The following is a 21068-nucleotide window of genomic DNA, read 5'->3' as shown; positions in this document are numbered from 1 at the left end:
TGCCTTTGGGTCTAGAAACTCTCCAACCAGAAAAGCAAGGTGAACCTCTGTAGTTTGTTCTCTTAGGCTTCGTAGGGTTGTTTTAGAGACACAAGCAGCCCAGCGGGAGCAAACGGACCGGAAAGGGCAGGAAACGGGGAAGAAGGGCTCGGGAAGGCGGGGAGGAGGGAGGCGGTCCCGGGAGCGCGCGGCGCGGGATGGGCGGGGCCGCGCACGGACTGCGTTTCCCAGGCTCCGCAGGCCCGCGCGGCCCCGCCCCCGCCCCTCAGGCCCCGCCCTTCAGCCCGGCCCCCCGCCGCCAGGCTCCGCCCCCAAAGCCCGGCCCCGCCCCCTCAGCCCGGCTCCGCCGCCGACGCCGCTCGGTCTTATGCCCCGCCCCCGCCGCCAGGCCCCGCCCCCGCCGCCAGGCCCCGCCCCGCCCCGCCGCCAGGCCCCGCCCCCTCAGCCCGGGCGGCGCGCCGCGGCTCGGCCCCGCTCGGCTCGGCCCCGCTCGGCTCGGCCCCGCTCGGCTCGGCGCCCGCCCGACTTCCCAGCGGCCCCGTGCGGCCCGGGCATGCCCAGTGCGGGCGCAGCGGCCCCGGCCCTGGGAGCGCCCGGGCGGGAGCTGGCGGCCGGGCGCGGAGGGGCCGAGAGGAGCCGAGCGGGCCCGCGGTGGGCGAGGGGCCGGGCGGCGGAGCGGCCGGGTAGGTGCAGGCCCACCGAGCCGGGCCGCCGGCGCCGCGCGGCCGGGGGCCTGCGAGCAGGGGCGGTAGGGCCCGGGCGCGGGTGCGCGGTCCGGGCGGGGGCCCCGGGCACGCAGGAGCCGGCCGGGGCGGGCGGGGGGCGCGCGGGGGTAGCCCTGCGTGTGACCGGTCGTGAGCGTGCCCCGCTCCTCGTGCGCGGCTGGGCGGTGGCGAGACCGTGGCTTCCGGTCGAAACTGGCTGGGAGGTGCGGCGGGCACGGACCCGAGATGACCGGGGCACTCGGGCGGCCGTGGAGCCCCCGCCCCCGCCGCCGCCGCCGCCGCCGCCGCCAGAAGCGAGGATGCTCACCCTCCCGAGACCCGCCGTGGCCGGGACAGCCTCCTGCCTCCCGGGTTGAGTTTGCCTGCTCAGAAACGGAAGGACAGGATTGTGCCGCAGACGGATGTGTGACAAGGTCCAGCGACTACTGGGGATCTCCGGGCCATCTGTATTCCAGGCTCAAGAGAAGTTGCACGGGTTGAACACACGCATCGCAAAGCTGGAGTGAAGAGAAGACCCGACTGCCGGGGGGATGGTGGGGGTTAGGACACCAGGGTTTTGAAGTTCGCAGGAGCCTCTCATTTGCTGTAGGCTTGGGCAGGCATTGAACTTTGGAGACTGGGTTCCTCCATCTGTAAAGTGATGAGAACCAGGTGCATCTTTTTTCCTTCCAGCTCAGTTGCAAAGTGTCGGGTCCCCCCCTCCCCCCGTGTGGTCCTAAAATTGTGGGAAGTTCTATTTTTCTCCACGTCTCAGTTTTTTGTCCAAGCGGGCAGTTGACCGAGTATCCCTGAATGAAGGACTGCTAGGGTCTCTATAAAATCGAAGTGACTGCTGCTGTTGGTCAATAGGTAACTTGCCCCTGGAACGTCCTGAAGCCAGGTGTTAATGGCCACGGTTCAAATAACACAGCTGTTCGGTTTTCTTTTTCTTTTTTCTTTTTTTTTTTTTTTTTTTTTTAAGATTTCATTTATTCGTGAAAGACACAGAGAGAGAGGCAGAGACACAGGCAGAGGGAGAAGCAGGCTCCATGCAGGGAGCCCGAGGTGGGACTCAATCCGGGGACCCCAGGATCACACCGTGAGCCAATGGCAGGTGCTAAACCGCTGAGCCACCCAGGGATCCCCAACACAACTGTTCTGGACTAGAACTGCCATGCTTCACCCTTGTCCCTGCCTTGTGAGAAATCCAGACCAAGCGATGGTCCTGCTTAAATTCCCAAGCCAGCTCAGTCTGGAGCAGGACTATGTTTATATAGAAGTTACTAGGGCAGCCCGGTGGCTCAGCGGTTTAGCGCTGCCTTCAGCCCAGGGCCTGATCTTGGAGTCCCCAGATCCAGTCCCACCTTGGGCTCCCTGCATGGAGCCTGCTTCTCCCTCTGCCTATGTCTCTGCCTCTTTCTCTCTGTGTCTCTCATGAATAAATAAATAAAATCTTTAAAAAAAAGTTACTATTTTGATGTTAGTGCAGCATATATTCAAAAGACCTATCAAAATTTTTAATATCCTTAATTTACAGGTGAGGAAGTAGCTGATGAAGAGTAATCCATGATAGTCTTGACAAACTACTGTTGTGTATTGTCCTCATTGAGTAGTTAACTGTTCACCTGGCAGTGAGTTACCCTGTTACTCTGTGGTGCTTTTGTTTGTGCTGAAGTGGGAGTAGTCACAGAAGTCTCTTAACCTTAGAAACTTCTTTATCTGAAGTAATAGGATTTGACCTAAGGAGCAGATGGTACATATGGTGTTGTACAAGTTGCCTTCCTAGTGCAATATTCCCTGCTCTTCTGGTTCTGGGTGGCAGTAGTCCAGTTGGGTCAAAGTACAGTTTGAAGTGGTTATATGTGTGAGAGAAAAATGTACTTAGGTTTTGAAGTTTGAGTTTTATACTAGATGCTTGTGAAATTCCGTCATCAATTTTTGGAGCTAGGTTTCTCATTCATCTGAGAATACCTAAAATGAGAAAGCTGTATTTTTTTAAAGAATGTTTATACACGACCTTTTTTGACCTAGTTTATAATCCAACGTTTCCTGCGTGCTTATTAAAATTGTGCGTGTATTTAAAGTTGGAAAACTCAAGGCCTATTTGGTAGTGTAGGTAGGTAATTTATATTGTACCTTAAGCTTGTGTGTCCGAGGGTCCTGTGTATGAAGTGTGTATTTAGTAATTTTTCCCAGAATTTCATCTTGCTCTTGATTTTCATTCAAGTGTTGGAGGTTCTATGTCAAGCATAAATAACCGCTCAAGAGGGTACTAAGATGAAATGATGGCTCATTTCCAAATCCTCAAAAGTATTTGGGATGTATAGGGGAGGGATAGTTGTGGACACCAAGGCCCAGAGAGGAGAGGAGACTCCTCATCCAAGAGCATATTTACCCCCAAATAAAAGTGAACGGGTGGGACTTAAAAAATTGTATTGCTTTCAGGTTTTAGCAGTTACAGGTATACCTTCACTTAGTTCACTGTGTTAGTATCTGTGGGAGTGCCCAAATCTGCTGCACTCCATGTAGAGATGTTGGTATGTGGAATATGCCATCAAGTAGAAATATACCTGAAGTAACTTACCTATAAGATGCCTATTTGTTGCTTCATTATGTTCCATCTGTTTCCAGGTCCTTCATGATGAAAGATTTTGAGACGCTTCTCTCTGTGTGTAGTTGGTAGTTTGGGTGGTGAAGAGATGGCTGACAGTGTCAAAACCTTTCTCCAGGACCTTGCCAGGGTGAGTACATTGTCACGTCATCTCTTGATCTTTTTGCTGCGGGAACCGACTCAGGGCCTTAGGGTTTCTTTTGGGGGGAATTTTTATTATATTTGTAAGGTCCTTCACCTACAGATTCTCATTCTCAGACATACTACTCAGGAGATTAAGTATTATCTTGCATCTTCCAAAAGCTTGGGAAAGCTATCTAATAATAGTTTCTCTAATATTGGGAACTTTGGTTAGTTTGACTCCAGAGCCTTTTTGTCAAAAAGCATTTTTTTTGTTTTGTTTTTAAAGATTTTATTTATTTATTCATGAGAGACACATAGAGAGAGAAGGAGAGGCAGAGACACAGACAGAGGGAGGAGGAGGTTCCATGCAGGGAGCCTGGCTTGGGACTCGATCCTGGGTCTCCAGGATCAGGCCCTGGGCTGAGGGTGGTGCTAAACCACTGAGCCACCCGGGCTGCCCTCAAAAAGCTTTTTATTTTGGAGTAATTTTAGACTTAGAGATAAGTTGCAGGATAGTACAGGGTTGCCCTCTATCCTTCAGCTTCCACCAACATCAAGTTTTTGGTCCACTGGTCAAAATTAAATCATGATCATTGATAGAATACTACTACCTAAACTACTTAATTCCTATTTACATTACAGAACCTATTTTTCCCCCATTCTATGTGGTGCAGATGATGATGGACTAGGAAAATGTCCCATAAAGATCTGTTTAGGACCTGGTAACCCCAATTAACCAATACCACAAAATTCCCTCATAGTGGATGTCTGAGGCTTAATGCCCTGCTTGTATCCCCTGTAGCTCTATTCTTGGGAGAAGGGGATCCTTCCTCAACGGGAGTCCTTAAAAGTTTATTACCTTTGAGTAAAAGAGGGAGAATTGAAGGAGTTATCTTAGAAGGGTCAAAGAGACTTCATGCAAGGAGATCTACTTTTAATACCTTTACCTCATCTTGCCATTCTTGTGCTATAAAATATCAACCCTGGATCAGTTCTACACAATGTACTGTTACTGTTTGTTCCAGTAAGCATCTCAGAGGTGGGGATCCTGTCATCGTCCTCCCACGTACAAAGTCCTCAGACATTTGAACTTCACTACCTTAAATATTTAAGCAATTTGTGGAAGATTTAGAAGTTAAAAGCAAAATAGAACTATGCTTAAAAGGTCAAGTGCACACTGTGCTAGTTGATGTTATCACTCGTTGGTACATAACCACTTGCCCATTCGTATTTTTCTGTATCCCGAACATTACCTCTAGAATTTGTTTTAGGGTAGCCCGGGTGGCTTAGCGGTTTAGCGCCACCTTCAGCCCAGGGTGTAGTCCTGGAGACCTGGGATCAAGTCCCATGTCGGGCTCCCTGCATGGAGCCTGCTTCTCCCTCTGCCTGTGTTTCTGCCTCTCTCTCTCTCTCTCTCTCTCTCTCTGTAATGAATAAATAAGTAAAATATTTTAAAAAAATAAATAAAATTTGTTTTAGCTAATAACAACATTTTTGAGTCCAGATTGGCTTTTGCTTCCAGAATGTCTTTTTCCACCTAGCCTTCGTGAGGTTAAATATCCCAGTGCCACCGGTCTACTTTTTTGTTGTTGTTCGTTGTATACTTTACCTGGCAGGTTACACATTTCTTGAGCATTTTCATATGGCCAATGTCTAGCTCATTGAGGATGCTAAATACATAGGTGGATAGATGGATGAATGAATAGTTTTTGGAACTGGGCAATAGGCAGTTCTGGGGTTTGTAGTGCTAATGGTAACTTTTCCACTGTTGGAGCTCTTTCAATATAGTGGGCAAGTGCCTCTGTCACTGTCTTTATAGACGTAACCTTCTCCCCCTCCATACACTCCTCTTAAGGACATTGTTTCCTCCAGTTATGCTACCGTGTTTCTGTCATGTGTGGCATGCTTGTATCCTCCAGCTTTTCACATTTCACAGTAGTGATTTGTCTTTTCAGCTGTGGTCCAGTCCCTGGTCTTTTCTAGAGACCAGTGTTTATTTTAATTTTTTTTTTAAAGATTTGTCTATTTATTCATGAGAGACAGAGAGAGAGAGAGAGAGGAGAGAGAGAGAGAGGCAGAGACACAGGCAGAGGGAGAAGCAGGCTCCATGCAGGGAGTTGGTTGTGGGACTCAATCACGCCCTGAGCCAAAGGCAGATGCTCAACTGCTGAGCCACCCAGGTGTCCTGAGACCAGTGTTTAATTTGTCCTTGTTTCACTAGAGTTTAGTACAGGGTATAAGGCATACTAGGGGTATTTGATTAATATTGAAAGAGTATAGGGAAAGGCAGTAACTGGACTTTTATAGTCCTAAGTGTTGGAGGGATTGGAAAGCTGCTGTTTTGCAACTGTGCTATTTAAGCTTGGTTTGTGTAAGAATTGTCAATGGGTGCTAAATCTCAGGGAGAGAAACTTAATGAGGAGAAGCTGGACAGCACCTTGACTATGTAAAATATCACCAGCAAGGGCAGACAAATGTCTTTCTCTGTATCTGATGTCTGGAAGGGCACAGCGTTTCTGTGATGCCCCAAAGTGAGGTAGCCTTGGTCTAATTGTGAGTAAACCTAAATTGAGGGAACTATGAAATAACTAGCCTCTATACTTCAAAAAGACAGGCTGAGGATTTGTTTCTAATTAAAGGAGGCTAAGGAGATATGATAAGTAACTATAGCATGTGACTGAACTGATTTCTGACACATGTGGGGTAAACATCCTAAAGAGGGCATTGTTGGGACAAATGGAGAAACTGGAATATGGACTGTGGATTAAAATTTTTCAGTATTGAATTTCTGGAGTCAGTATCTTGCAGTTTTTTTTTTTTTTTTTTTAAGATTTTATTTATTTATTCATGAAAGACACAGGGAAAGGCAGAGATGTAGGCAGAGGGAGAAGCAGGCTCCAGGCAGAGAGCCTGATGTGGGACTCCATTCTGAGACTGCGGATCACGCCCTGAGCCAGGGGCAGGTGCCCAACTGCCAAGCCACCCAGGCGTCCCAATATCTTGCAGTTATAGAAAGGAGTATCATTCTTAGGAATACACATTCTGATAACGGGGAAGACTATATGTGTAAAGAATACATTAATTTACCACATTTATTATAATTTTGTAAATCTTGAGAAAAGATATTTGGAAGTTCCATTTTTAGAACTGCTGTAAATTTTGAATTCTATCAAACTATCAAGGTTCCTTTAAGCAAAGTAAGTTCAGTGGTTTCCACTGTTATTTCACTTTAATGCATGTAACTTAGAAAGTCTTCTCTGATCCATAATCCTTCCTTTTTAAAATAATACCCTTGTCTCTAGGGAATCAAAGACTCCATCTGGGGAATTTGTACCATCTCAAAGCTGGATGCTCGGATTCAGCAAAAGCGAGAGGAGCAACGTCGAAGAAGGGCAAGCAGTGTCCTGGCGCAGAGGAGAGCCCAGAGTATAGAAAGGAAGCAAGAGAGGTGAGGAGTAGGGGCTGATGTCAGAAAGTGAGAGGGAGGGACTTCATTCACCAAGTGACTGGTCCTTAGTATAATCACTTGGAGTTTCAGTACCCCATATTTGCTTTGTATTTTTTTTCCAAAAAAATGTTATAGGTGACTCTCTCTTTCACATTGGATTAAACTAGGGTTTAGCAACCATGCTTGCTCAGGATGTCATGATGTTTTAAAAAGAATGGTGAATCGAGAACACTAAAAAAAAAAGCTGTTTCTTCTCTAGAAACATTTTTTTAGCCTTTCTAATTGGCACTAGGAGAACATTGGGAGAACAACAGGTGCTAGAAAAATAACAATAACCAATGAAAAGTATAAGGTGGGGAGGGATTGGGTGATATGGAAATAGCCTTCTTAGCTAAATACATTTGGTCTTTTCTAGTGAGCCACGTATCGTTAGTAGAATTTTCCAATGCTGCGCTTGGAATGGTGGTGTCTTCTGGGTAAGTTCTTTACTCTCAAATGCCTCGTAAGCATCTTTAGATTGTTGTTATGTTTTTTTTTTTTTTTTTTTTTTTTAAAGATTTTATTTATTTATTCATGATAGTCACAGAGAGAGAGAGAGAGGCAGAGACACAGGCAGAGGGAGAAGCAGGCTCCATGCACCGGGAGCCCGATGTGGGATTCGATCCCGGGTCTCCAGGATCGCGCCCTGGGCCAAAGGCAGGCGCCAAACCGCTGCGCCACCCAGGGATCCCTGATTGTTGTTATGTTAATAGTTCTTGACTTTTCTTGAAATTGAGACAAGTAGCTTTCATGTGCTGATGCATGCTTAAGACCATAACTCAGGAATCTGTGCACCTGCAGTGTTTATTTCCACACAAAGAACACTTGTATGTAAATGTCAGGTATAGCCCTAAATACACACTTTTATTTTAATTTATTTTTTGTAGAGAGCACAAGTGGTGGGGGTGGAGGAGAGGCAGAGGGACAGGGAGAGAGTCTCAAGCAGCCTCCACACCCAGCGTGGAGTTGGATGTGGGGCTCAGTCCCAGGACCCTGAGATCATGACCTGAGCCAAATTCAAGTGTTGGATGCTTAACCGACTGAGCTACCCGGGTGCCTCTGCACTTTTATTTTTTAAAAATGACTTTCACAAGTTTTAATGTTACAAATTCTCTTGAATCTCTTTCCCTTTGGCTAAGAGCAGCTATGGAAGATCAGAAGGGAAGGGGAGAAGGATCAGGACAGGTTATCCTTGTGTCTGATCTTACAAGTATATTAGAATTGATTACTACTAAAACCCATACCAGAAAAAGTTGCCTCAGAGTTCAAGAGCCAACACGGACTTAAGCGAAATTTGAGTACTTGGAAAGATAGGTAGTTAAATTTTTTTTTCTGACTTGGAATTCAATAGAATTCCAGTTGTCTTAATCTAAACACTCCACATTTCCAGGTGTTTAATTAATAAAGTTTTACTGCGTATTTAGTATATACCTGTATTTTTGGTCTGACCACTATGTGAAATGTTCATCTCTGTCCCAAGGAGTGTCAACTATCTTCACAGGCAGTGTCAGGTTTGTACTATAGGGGGGTGTTGGCAGATGGAAATGGGTCCAGTTAGGGTGCTTCTTTAGGCTGCCTTAAATAGGCACCTCCATCTGGGAAATAAGGACCTCGAAACATGGAACTCCTGTGCTAGAGGAGAGTATTCATTCATTCATTCATTCATTCATGAGAGACACACAGAGAGAGGCAGAGACTCAGACAGAGGGAGAAGCAGGCTCCCTATGTGGAGCCCGATGTGGGACTTGATCCCAGGACTCCAGGATCACGCCCTGAGCCAAAGGCAGACATTCAACCACTGAGCCACCCAGGTGTCCCTAGAGGAGAGCTTTTAATGTTTGCTTTCTTACTTCTTTCATTTAGTTAAGTCTCCTCCTGTTTTATCGAGTGTTTATTCCTGTTCTGCAGTCAGTGACAGCCCAGATTATTGGTAAGTATATGTATTGCTGCATGCCATCTGCCTGGGATGGGGTGGCAGGTATTTCCCTGTCTCTCTCAGTTTATTGAATACTTCCTTGCGCCGGGAGCTTTAGATGTTTCTAGCTCAAGCCTCTTAGCAACCCTTTGAGTGAGTACTGTTACACATATCATTTTTATGGTTGAAGAAATAGAAATTAGTTACTGAGGTTAAACCATTTGTGAGTGGCAGAGCTGGGATCGAAACTCAGATGGAAAAAAAAAAAACTCAGGTGGTTTCCTGCATATTGTGTGCCGTTAGAGCACTGTGACATCTGTCACCACCAGGTAAGTAGCACTCATGGCTCCTGAATTAGAGCTATGGCTAGAGATTGGTTTGTGTATGGAGAAGAAAACTACCTGAAGTTGGTATGGTGATGTGCTGGCAAGAAATGAAGGGGACTCGTGTGTGTGTATATGGAGAAGAGTCACCAACTAGTGCTTCCATACTTGGTCTCTTATGTTTTTCATTTCTTCAGTTAGACTAACCGCTCTTTTCTCCCCTCTCTTAGGTGATCCATCACTGCATGGAGACGTTTGGTCGTGGCTGGAATTCTTCCTTACGTCCATCTTCAGTGCTCTTTGGGTGCTCCCTCTGTTTGTGCTCAGCAAAGTTGTAAATGCCATTTGGTTTCAAGTAGGTCCATGGCAGAATGGAATCTGGGCCCAGCAGTGTGATGGGTTAATGGGTTGTGGTTTTAGCTTGTGGTTGGTGGTGGGGCAGGGAAGGATTTCATAGCCTTAACCTTTCTTGGCTCATAGCAGCCAGTGGGTGATCTATGTGCTCTTGTAAGATGGAATTAGCGTCTCAAGTCACAAAAGCATCTCATTGCAAGACCTGCCTCACCTGGCAGATCTGATGTGGCAGATCAGTGGCCTTAGCTTTGGGGATGGATAGTGAAGCCATAATATTTGTGTTTTGGTGAGCTACTTTCTCTGTTACAGGACATAGCTGACCTGGCATTTGAGGTATCAGGGAGGAAGCCTCACCCATTCCCTAGTGTCAGCAAAATAATTGCTGACATGCTCTTCAACCTCTTGCTGCAGGCTCTTTTCCTCATCCAGGTGAGACTGGCCTTCTGGTTACATGGGCAAATTTTGAAAGACGGTTCACTGGAGGGAGTGTCACAAAGATCAGAATACTGCATTTGTACTGGGGCAGATGAGCTTTATGGGAGGTCATGAGCTCCCATTTAAATAATTTTTTCACAGAAACAACTAGAAAACTTAAAAATCGTAAAATGATAAGCAGCATGGTTTACCTTTTCTTCGCTGCCCACGGGCTTTCTCCACTCTCCTGTCGAGAAACATGAGGAGCCTCTCTAGGCAGAGGGGGATGACTCAGAGTGGCAGGTGAAAGTGTTAAGTCTCCGAAGCTTTGGGATTAAGATTCTCCATATTTATTCTTTAGGGGATGTTTGTGAGTCTCTTTCCCATCCACCTTGTTGGTCAGCTGGTTAGTCTTCTGCACATGTCCCTTCTCTACTCACTGTACTGCTTTGAATATCGTTGGTTCAATAAAGGTAAGTCCACCTAAAGAAACTCGGAAGTAGGAGGTCCAGTCTGGAAATGCTGCTAAGCAGGCTTCTCACACTGTTCAATACTTAGGCCATTGGTAACCCATCTTTGGAAGGAGGTAGCCTCTTTGGCGAGAGAGAATTTAAACTTGCTTGGGGAGGTTAACCTGAACCTGATACTGGGGGATATGGCAGCGTAACATTCTCTTTATGGTACTTGATGTGATGTAGCTCTGATTCTGAGCCATACAGTGGCATAAAGGCGCACATATCTTTCTGAATTTTTCTTAATTTGATATCATTGCTTTCATATTCTTTGGGGGATGTTTTAAAAGACCTTGGCGTATTTCTCTGGGTGCCAATGGTTAGCCGAGGTTAATTGATTTCTAGAGAATGGCTGCCTTTTTATTTGATACTTTGTTCGAGACTAGTTATTAGAAAGGAAGCTGATGTTATAATTCCTAATTCCTAGCAGCTTTGAAATTGTGATTATTGATTTGAAAAACTGGACCCAGAAGCCTTATATTTGGACAATTCCAATTTATATGCTTTAACTGTTTTAAATGACTGATGTGTACCTAAGACTCAAACTCAAATAATTTGTCTACTGTATATAGTCATTTGACTAAACAAAAGTAAGCAATCTAATTAGTAAGTGTATTGTATTGACTGTCCTGTTTTAGGAATTGAAATGCACCAGCGGTTGTCAAACATAGAAAGGAATTGGCCTTACTACTTTGGATTTGGTTTACCCTTGGCTTTCCTCACAGCAATGCAGTCTTCATACATTATCAGGTAATTTGGCCAGAGGGACTTGATGAGGACTAGTAAAATAATCAGTGTAGGGAGCATCTTCTACATGCCTGGTTTTATGGTAGGCATTTTCCATTCTTACTTGGCCATCCGGAGGTCTGTAGACTTATCTCCTTGACAGAGAGTCATAGACATTTGTCAGCTTTGTCAGCATTAAAATCTAGTCTGCATGATCTTTTTTTTTTTTTTTTTTTTCTTGTCTGCATGATCTTAAATGCCAAATGCTTCTATGTTGCCTTCTGGAGTAGTGTTGACCATTGCTTTTGAAGATGTGCTTGATAGATGTTAGCTCTGGAGGCAAGGGAACTGTGGGCTTCTAATCTCTTCTCCAGATGGGTGTCATGAAAGTGACTGTTTCTCTTTTGTTTGCAGTGGCTGCCTCTTCTCCATCCTCTTTCCTCTATTCATTATCAGCGCCAATGAAGCAAAGACACCTGGCAAAGCATAGTAAGTATTAGCTAAAGTGTAGTAAACTGGGATCCCTGGGTGGCTCAATGGTTTAGCACCGCCTTCAGCCCAGGGTGTGATCCTGGAGTCCTGGAATCGAGTCCCATGTCGGGCTCCCTGCCTGGAGCCTGCTTCTCCCTCTGCCTATGTCTCTGGCTCTCTCTCTCTGTCTCTCATGAATAAATAGATAAAATCTTTAAAAAAAAGGTCTCATTCCTATAATTGTCATGTTACATACAGTCCTGCTCCTCTGTACACAGAGAGATAGCTCACTACACTTTATTTTTTATTTTTTGAAAGATTTTATTTATTTATTCATGAGAGACACAGAGAGAGAGGCCGAGACACAGGCAGAGGGAGAAGCAGGCTCCAGGCAGGGAGCCCGATGTTGGGACTTGATCCCAGAACTCCGGTATCACACCTTGAGCCAAGGGCAGACACTCAGCCACGGGGATGGCCAGGCATCCCAGGAATAAGAGTTAAAAAAAAAGAATAACCTCTTACATTGTAGGATAACATTTAATATCCACTATGATGAGAGAAAAACTCTTTGGAATATATCTCCTATTTTTCCCAGGCATGTATGCACATGTTTCAAAAAATGATGCTATTATACATATGCTTAAAATTAAACAGTTCACTGAATATAAGGCACTGGAAATACCTGTAGTGAAGCTCATTCTTGTAAGAATGGTTAGATTTTTATAGTGTGCCATATGATCTGGCTATATGAATTTATTGATAGTGATAGTAAAACAAAATATTTTATTTATGTACTTAATTTAAAATTTGACAGAGTGCACATGAGCACAGGGAGGGTCAGAGTGAGAGAGGGGTGGGGAGAAGACTCCCCTGGACCCTGAGATCATGATCTGAGCCAAAGGCAAGTGGCTAACTGTTGGAGCCACCAGGTGCCACAAAACAAAGTATTTTAAAATGAATCTTTAGTGGGGTGCTCAGATGGTGTAGTCAATTGAGCATTCAACTCTTGATTTTGGCTCCGGTCATGATCTCAGGGTCGTGAGTTCTGGCCCCCTGTTGGGTTCTGCACTGAGCTTGGAGCCTGTTTGAGAGTCTCTATCCTTTTTTCTCTGACCTTCCCCCAGCACTTGAGCACACACACATTTGTACCTGTGGATAGTCTGTAAAAACAGAAAATTAAACAAAAAATGAAGTGAATCTTTAGCAACGATAATAATAGCACTCCGGAAACTTTATTATTTTAAAAAAAGTTTAATCTTTGGGGCTCCTGGGTGGCTCAGTCGGTTAAGCCTCGGCCTTCAGCTCAGGTCATGATCTCAGGGTCCTGGGGTTGAGCCCTGCATCGGGCTCCCTGCTACCCAGCAGTGCTCAGTGTAATGGCAGTCCCCGATGTAATTGCTTTCCCTTGAAACTCTTGAAAATAAAGCACATAGAGTATATTTTCAGACATAGCTTGATGTTACAAACAGCCATAGAAAAGTACTTCTCCAATCGGAATTAATCTGAAATGTAACTTTATTTCCTCTGACCCTTGATTCTTCAAATGGTGATTCCATTGCCCTCATGATAGCAGCCAGACCCAGTGCCACCTTCAGCTGCTGCCTGTTAACCTATATGTGTCTTAATATCTGTACTTCCTTGATCAAATTCAGTTGTCTGGTTTTCCCCTATGTCATTTTAAGTTCAACATAGTCAAGTAATGTGTCCAATAATTAGAAACATTAAGTTTGAATAAATGGGGATCTAACCTGTTTGGTCTCTTGCCTTCCAGCCTTTTCCAGCTGCGCCTCTTCTCTTTGGTGGTTTTCTTAAGCAACAGACTTTTCCACAAGACAGTCTACCTGCAGTCTGCCCTGAGTAGCTCAACCTCTGCAGAAAAATTCCCTTCACCGCATCCATCTCCTGCCAAACTGAAGGCTGCTGCAGGCCACTGATTGCCTGCCATCCAGGGGGGATGGGTGGATTGGAAGGAGGCTGTAGGAGCTCTTTTCCTTGTCCCCTCCTCTGCCAGGGAAGGCAGGACCCGCTCTGCCAAGGGTCCTTTGCATATTCCCTTGTTTCTGAGGAGCTGGGATTTTTGTCTCTGGTGCGCTTAAGGCAGAATCTTCCTGACACCAGTGTGTGGATTTTTAACACCGGTGAGTCTGAATGGACCACAGGTTTTTCTGTAGTTCTTTTCTAGTACTTGCCAGCCCCCGTGCCTGGACTGATTGGAATACTTTTTTTGGTCCCTGTGCCATCGATCCTCCCAATTCCCTGTCCTGCCTTCCACCACCCTTGGATGAATGGATTTTGTAATTCTAGCTGTTGTATTTTGTGGACCTGTTTTTTTTTTGTTGTTGTTGTTTTTCTGTGAAGCACATTTATTGGATGAGGGAGATAAAGGAGTATCTCATCTGCTCCTGGTCACTCCCTTTATAGCCATCACTGTCTTGTTTCTTGTAACTCAGGTTAGATTTTGGTCTCTCTTGCTCCACTGCAAAAAAACAAGCCTGAAGAGATGGGACAGGAGGAAAGACCTCACAGCCAGATCTGCTGGGTTTTGAGGAGTGATTTTTTTTCTTCCCCTTGAAGGGGAAAAAGCTTTTTTCACTGGTACATTAAGTTCCCCGGCTGTAGGGAGGTACCAGTTTTGGACAAGTGCCACTGCAACACCGAATGCTCAGAGAACCTGAACTTTTAACTCTGGAGGTCTGAAGTGTACTGCTGGCCACTGCCAGGTCTGTCTGGTATTTCAAAGGATTATTGGGTGCTGCAAATAGGAACTGAAGGGGTAAACTTATTAAACCCATTGAGCCTGTGATTGGTTGGTGTTTTCCTGTCATTTTAAAGAGACTAAATATGTCGGGGTGGGGGTGGGGGCAGATGTCAAAAAACTTGTCCGATTTTAAAATGTCACAATTAAACATGAGCTGGTTTCCCACAAGCGTGTAATGGTTGGATTTTCAAAAATCATCACCTTGTGAAACGTTAAAAAGGTTAAGTGGAACATACAACTTTGCCTTGGACAATCTGGTTGTAGTTTTGAGAGATTGGTCCTGAAAAATGTTCCCTGAGGAAGTGTGGGTTATGTGATTATAATGTTTACATCTTGATAGAATTTGGAATTGTTTTAAAGTTTGTATGTATGTCTCTTATGTATTCACGAAGAGAGAAATCCTTTTAGGTTTCAGTATATTGAACTTTTGCATTAGGGAAGAGATTAGACATTTGGTTACAGAAACCTATATTAGATACAAGACTGTAAGGATGTGAAAATCATTGCTGGGAAACGTAAAAGCAAGTTTCAAAGTACAGAAGGTTTTAAAATAGTGGCATCTTGGACGTGGGTGGTGTTAGCAGCTTGTGCACAAGAAATTGTAAAAGACATAGTTAAAAAAAGATTTCATTCCAGTATTCCTCTGTGACCCTTCTGGTCATTTGACAGTAGTATTGCAGAGAAGTACTTCCAGGTTGCTGTGTGGTGGTTTGAAGACCTCAGCATTTCAGCAGCCATTATTTTAAGGTGAGTTAAAGTTTTTACAACTGGCTTTGTTATTAAAGGGCCCACATCTTTGCTGCCTGAAGTTTGTGTACCAACTAAGCTTGTCTTAGTTTAAAAGGGTGAGGGGTTAAGTGGATGAAGGCACATGATTCCTTTTTCTTTTTTTTTTTTTTTTTTTTTTTTTAAGATTTTATTTATTTATTATGAGAGACACAGAGAGAGAGAAAGGCAGAGACATAGGCGGAGGGAGAAGCAGACTCCATGCAGGGAGCCCAACACGGGACTCAATCCCGGGTCTCCAAGATCACGCCCTGGGCCGAAGGCGACGCTAAACCGCTGAGCCAACCGGGCTGCCTGAAGGCACGTGATTCCTATCCAGCACTGTGCCTAGCGATAGAAAATGCTTCAATTTGGAAGTGAGGAATCTGCAAAGTTGCATTAGCATAATTGAAATGCCAGGCCTGTACAAAGGATAGATTAGGCATACCTCTAGTAAAAACCTGGCAACCATCTCAAATGAGATATGCCCCAAAGCAGTGTGAACTCATGTTTTCACTAGGGTGAGGGCACTAAGGACAGTGGTTAGGAAATTAGGATCAGGGACATCTGGGTGGCTCAGTGGTTGAGCAACATCTGCCTTTGGCTCAGGGAGTGATTCCAGGGTCCAGGATCGAGTCCCACATTGGGCTCCTTGTGGGGAGCCTGCTTCTCCCTCCCTCTCTATCTTTCTATCTCTCTGTCTCTCTCTCTCTCTATCTCATGAATAAATCTTTTTTAAAAAAGGAAATGAGGATCAAAGAGAGTAGGCTCTGTTTTTTGCTAAGATCAGAATTGGCAATTGAGGCAAACAGTAACCTGAAAGGAAGGGAGATCACATTGCTAAACGTGAGAGAACTTGAGTTTGAACCATGCAACCTGGTTAGAACCAATAGGATCTAAGGCATCCTCTTCACAAAAGTTCTTTGCAGAGACAGGCGTCACAGCCTGGACAGGTATATGTGATTGATGTTCTTACATCCCATCTAGAGCTCAGTTGTCCATTGTAGCAACTTGAAGAATTAGAATTTCTAAGTGGATACTTAGAATTTTTAAGTGGATACTTAAAGCCTGAGTACCTTTGCTAAGTCTGTTGGAAACTTTTAAGTGGACAGATCTTTGTACTGACTTGTTCATTGTTCTGCACTTAGTAAGGAGCCAAGATAAAGTTGAAGAGGAATTGTGACGAACTGGAGCAAACCCAGGAGAGGGCAGTGAGTGGCTAGAGGTTTTTTGAAGCACCTTAAAAATGATAACAGCTGGGCAGCCCTGGTGGCCCAGTGGTTTAGTGCTGCCTTCAGCCCGGGGTGTGATCCTGGAGACCCAGGATTGAGTCCCATGTCAGGCTCCCTGCATGGAGCCTGCTTCTCCCTCTGCCTGTGTCTCTGCCCCTCTCTCTCTCTTTCTCTCTCTCATGAATAAAAAATAAAAATCTTTAAAAAAATGATAACAGCTGTGGGAATAAAAAGGCAACTACAGTTCTGTTTACTATTCATTTTCCATCCCCCTTGAATTTTCTGGTTATAGAAGTACATTCAATTTCTATACCCATGTGTTTACCTCCATCAAGACTGCTCTGGTAAAGGTTATCAGCTTAGTAGTGAACAGACATTTCCCTCCTCCCTTAACATTCCTCCCATGCTGTATGACCCACAGAAGTTAAAAGGAAACTGACATCAGGTCAGTGTAACATGCCTTTTGAGCAATGACAGGCACCAGTGAAGTATTTTGGATGGGCCTAAAGTAAGTCCATAGAGTCAGTCAAGGATCAAGTGGGGGAATGCAGGACTTCATCATGTAACATTTAAGTGCCTTCTCTGTTGGGCACTTTGCAAAGTGCTGGGGATTCAGATTTGAACTAGAAAGATGATTACTGTCCTCCTGGACCTAACAGCACAGTGAAAGCGAGTGACAAGTAGTCAAGCAAGTTTTTAAAAATAACATGTTCAAATAGCTACTTTTCCATAGGTCTCAAAGCTGGATAAAACTGGATTTCAGAGAATCTCAGTAGGGTGAGAGGTTAAGCTGTACCTTCAGCCTCCCATTCTTGTACTCACTCTCTGATTTGTATTCTTTTTTTTTTTTTTTTCTTTAGATTTATTTATTCATGAGAGGCACAGAGAGAGAGGCAGAGACACAGGCAGAGAGAGACGCAGGCTCTGCAGGAGCCTGATGCAGGACTGGATCCTGGATCCCGGGATCACGACCTGAGCTGAAGGCAGCTGCCCAACTGCTGAGCCACCTGGGCGTCCCTCATTCTCTGATTTCAAGTTTCAGTGTTTTGTAGTGCTTTCAGACCTATGGAGGAAAGTAGTGTCCATTTGATCATTGAGATAAATTTTAATTATTTAGATCTGGATCACCATCACAGTCCTCTCTTGGAGCTTTGCCCAAATGCACATGGCACCTGCCCTTGGAGGAAATTTAATTCCAGAACAAAAGGTAACTTTAAAAGCTATAACTGCTTTCATGGAAATCTGGGAAACTATTGTACCCATAAAGTAAGAACAGATTGTTGTGAAAAAGGGACAGGATAAGAAAGTTCTTGGAACTTAGAGCAATAGTGGATTTAAATGATATGGCTTCTAAAAGTAATCCAGAGATGTTCACAGACATTTCTCCAAAGAGGACATAACAGATGGCCAGGAGACACATGGAAGGATGTTCAACATCACTCATCACCAGGGAAATGCAAATCAAAACTACAATGAGATAATACCTCACACTTATCAGGATGGCTAAAATAAAAACCCCAGAAACAAGTGTTGACGAGAATGTAGAGAAAAAGGAATCCTCGTGCACTGTTGGTGGGAATGCAAACCAGTGCAGTCACAGTGGAAAACAGCATGGAGGGTCCTCAAAAAATTAAAAATAGAACCACCCCATCATCCAGTAATACTACTGGGTATTCACCCCAAACAGAAAAATACTAATTGAAAGAGATACACACATCCTTAGATTTATTGCAGCATTATTTACATTAGCCAAACTTTGGAAGCAGCCCACCTGTCCTTTGATAGGTAAATGGATAAAGAAGTGATACACACAGTGGAATATTCAACCATAAAAGAATGAAATCTTGCCATTTGCAATGACATGGATGGAGCTAGAGAATATAATACCAAGTGAAATAAAAGAAATACTATATAACTTCATTTATATGTGTAATTTAAGAAAGAAAAATGGGCAAAGGAAAAAAGGACCAAGAAACAGGCTCTGAACTATAGAGAACAAACTGATGGTTACCAGAAAGGAGGTGTGGGGGGGAGGGTCTGTGGGAAAATAGGGGAAATAAAGTATAAAAAGTGATACTGAGGAGCCTAAATTAGAAAACTGCAGGGGGGGATCCCTGAGTGGCTTAGCGGTTTAGCGCCTGCCTTTGGCCCAGGGCGTGATCCTGGAGTCCTGGGATCAAGTCCCACGTCAGGTTCCCAGCATGGAGCCTGCTTCTCCCTCCTCCTATGTCTCTGCCTCTCTATGTCTATCATAAATAAATAAATAAATAAATAAGTAAGTAAATAAATCTTAACAAAAAAGAAATTTGCAGGATAAAATTGAGGAAATTCTCAGAATATAGAATGATCAAGACATGGAAAAAGTTAATCATGGAAATATCCAGGAATCAGGAGGTCTGATGTTCACCCAAACAGCACCTTAAGAAATGAGAACAGGAACATAGAGACAGGAATAGAATGAAAATTTACTGGACTAATGATGATAGGTTTCAGACAGAAAGGGCCTGCAGAATGTAAAGATGAAAATGAGAACAAAAATGAGACAGGAAAACACATCTAGATAGGATCTCTAAGGAAAAGTCAGAGAGAAAAACAGTTTACTTACAAAGGACTGTGATTCACATGGGCATCAGACTTCTTAAGAACAACTCTAGATAATAGAAGGTAAAATTGTAATGCCTCAAAGATGCTTTTTCATGTCAAGTGTATAGGGGATGAGTGGGTCCCCATTTTCTCCTCATAACTGTTATAAAGGGCAAAACAAAGGCACTGTTGGCTTTTCATTCAGCTTTTCTGAAAAAAAATATTGGAAAATCTACTCAAGGGAAAGATAAAGCCAAGAAATAGATGACTAGTTAAAACAAAGCATACCCAACCAAACAAACAGTGAAATCATAAGTGCATTAAGAAAAATCTTGGCGGAGCACCTGGGTGGCTCAATCAGCTAAGCAACTGCCTTCGGCTCAGGTCATGATCCCGGGCTCTAGGGATCAAGCCCCACTTTGGGCTCCCTGCTCAGTGGAGAGAGCCTGCTTCTCCCTCTCCCTCTGGCTGCTCCTCCTGCTTGTGTGCTCGCTCACTCTCTCTCAAATAAAATCTTTAAAAAAAAATTGGTAATGTAACTTTGCAGCACCCTTGGAAAGGTAGATTCTGGGGAGAACATCTTCAAGAACAAAAAGAGGGGTGCCGGGTGGTTCAGTTGATTAAGTATCTGCCTTTGGCTCAGGTCAGGATCTCAGGGTCCTGGCTGGGATGAAGCCCCACATCCCACTTCCCTGAGCAAGGAGCCTGCTTCCCCTTCTCCCTCTGCTCTGCCCACCATCCTGGCTTGTTCTGTTTCTCAAATAAAATCTTGAAAAGAAAAAAGAGAAAACATACTGCTACTCTGGTGTGCCTCTGATGAGATGAAGTCTGTGTTCTTTTGATTAATGATGTTAAAGATGTAAGTAGACACTTAAGGAAAGACCACTGAGCTCCACAGGAATGACCTGACTCCTACAAAGCAAGCAAAACATAGCATTATTCTAAGCAGTTGACAGAATAGTAAAAATAATGTTTCTGAAAAAAAAAAAAAAAAAAACAACTCAAAACTTTTGGTCCAGTAAAGTAGGAGAGAGAAGGATTAGCTAATATGCTGAATTCATGTATATTCTCTGGGTTTACGATAATTTTCTCCATTTCCTGTACTGACTTTGATTTTACTTATAGATAAGAGTTTCCCTAGCAACTGGTAGTAAAGAATTAGCCTAAAAATAGGCTTCAATTTTATTATGTTTTTAAAAGATTTTTGTTTATTCATGAGAGACAGAGGGAGAGGTAGGCTCCTGTGGGGAGCCTGATGCAGACTCGATCTGGAACTCCAGGATCACAACGTGAGCTGAAGGCAGATGCTCAACCACTAAGCCACCCAGGTGTCTCTAGGCTTCAATTTTAAGCTTTGTTTTTTAGTAGCATATTTTGATTTTTGAAAACAAGTTAGTTTTCCACCTAGAAACTTAAGAGATTCCTTTAAGAAATCTGTTCAACAATTCTTCATTCATTCATTCATTCATTCGAGACACAGGCAGAGGAAGAAGCAGGCTCCATGCAGGGAGCCGGATGTGGGACTCCATCCCAGGCTGGAACCACGCCCTGGGCTGCAGGCAAGCACTAAACCGCTGAGCCACCCAAGGATCGTCTATGTTCAATAATTCTTAAAAAAAATTAATGAAAACCCAAGATCTAGGGATGCCCGGGTGGCTCAGTTGGTTAAGGGTCTGCCTTCTCCTAAGGTCATGATCCCTGGGTCCTGGGGTGGAGCCCCACATGCGGCTCCCTGCTCAGCCGGGACCCTGCTTCTCCTTCTCCCTCTGCCTCTCCCCCCTGCTCATGTTCTCTATCAAATAAATAATTAAAAGCTTAAAAAAAAACACCAAGATCTTATGTTCTTGGAACAGTTTTTTTTTTTTTTTACCACTATAGGAATCTAATTTTAATTCCTTTTCCTTTTTTAACAGGAAATAAGAAAAGCCCTAATTCTAATTTTGAAGAAGCATTTGCTTGAAGTTCTGCAATTCCTTCAGGTTCAGTTTTTAGTTTCCTTGTTCATACAGTCACATTGAATACATTTTAAGAACAGGAAAAGCAAGAGAGCGGTTTGAATCCTAACGTCCCAGAGTCCTGTGAATGGTGAA

At 44.2% G+C, this 21068-nt stretch overlaps 1 protein-coding gene across 2 annotated transcripts; it reads left to right on the top strand.

Annotated features, from left to right (window-relative positions):
* Nucleotides 1-489: 489 nt before the first annotated feature.
* EI24 (EI24 autophagy associated transmembrane protein) lies at nt 490-14443 on the top strand. 2 transcript variants are annotated; one of them, XM_038535736.1, is made up of 11 exons: nt 490-683; nt 3336-3445; nt 6741-6886; nt 7302-7362; nt 8789-8855; nt 9394-9518; nt 9827-9946; nt 10293-10404; nt 11082-11193; nt 11584-11658; nt 13412-14443. In XM_038535736.1, the coding sequence occupies exons 2-11, from the start codon at nt 3404-3406 to the stop codon at nt 13572-13574; spliced, it is 1023 nt and encodes a 340-aa protein (XP_038391664.1). In that variant the 5' UTR covers nt 490-683; nt 3336-3403; the 3' UTR covers nt 13575-14443. The 2 variants fall into 2 exon arrangements, with proteins under 2 accessions (XP_038391664.1, XP_038391665.1); XM_038535737.1 differs by lacking the exon at nt 490-683 and adding an exon at nt 1031-1376.
* Nucleotides 14444-21068: the final 6625 nt, after the last annotated feature.

This window comes from Canis lupus, chromosome 5 (assembly GCF_011100685.1).
Source record: "Canis lupus familiaris isolate Mischka breed German Shepherd chromosome 5, alternate assembly UU_Cfam_GSD_1.0, whole genome shotgun sequence".
NCBI lineage: Eukaryota > Metazoa > Chordata > Mammalia > Carnivora > Canidae > Canis > Canis lupus.
This window is presented reverse-complemented; position numbering and strand designations above follow the sequence as displayed.

Bases quoted from the DNA above. Each gene is read 5' to 3' on its own strand.
- EI24 (XM_038535736.1), top strand. From the start codon at position 3,404: ATGGCTGACAGTGTCAAAACCTTTCTCCAGGACCTTGCCAGG. The intron at 6,887-7,301 runs GTGAGGAGTAGG...GGTCTTTTCTAG, and splicing joins ATAGAAAGGAAGCAAGAGAG to TGAGCCACGTATCGTTAGTA. The intron at 7,363-8,788 runs GTAAGTTCTTTA...TCTTTCATTTAG, and splicing joins GGAATGGTGGTGTCTTCTGG to TTAAGTCTCCTCCTGTTTTA.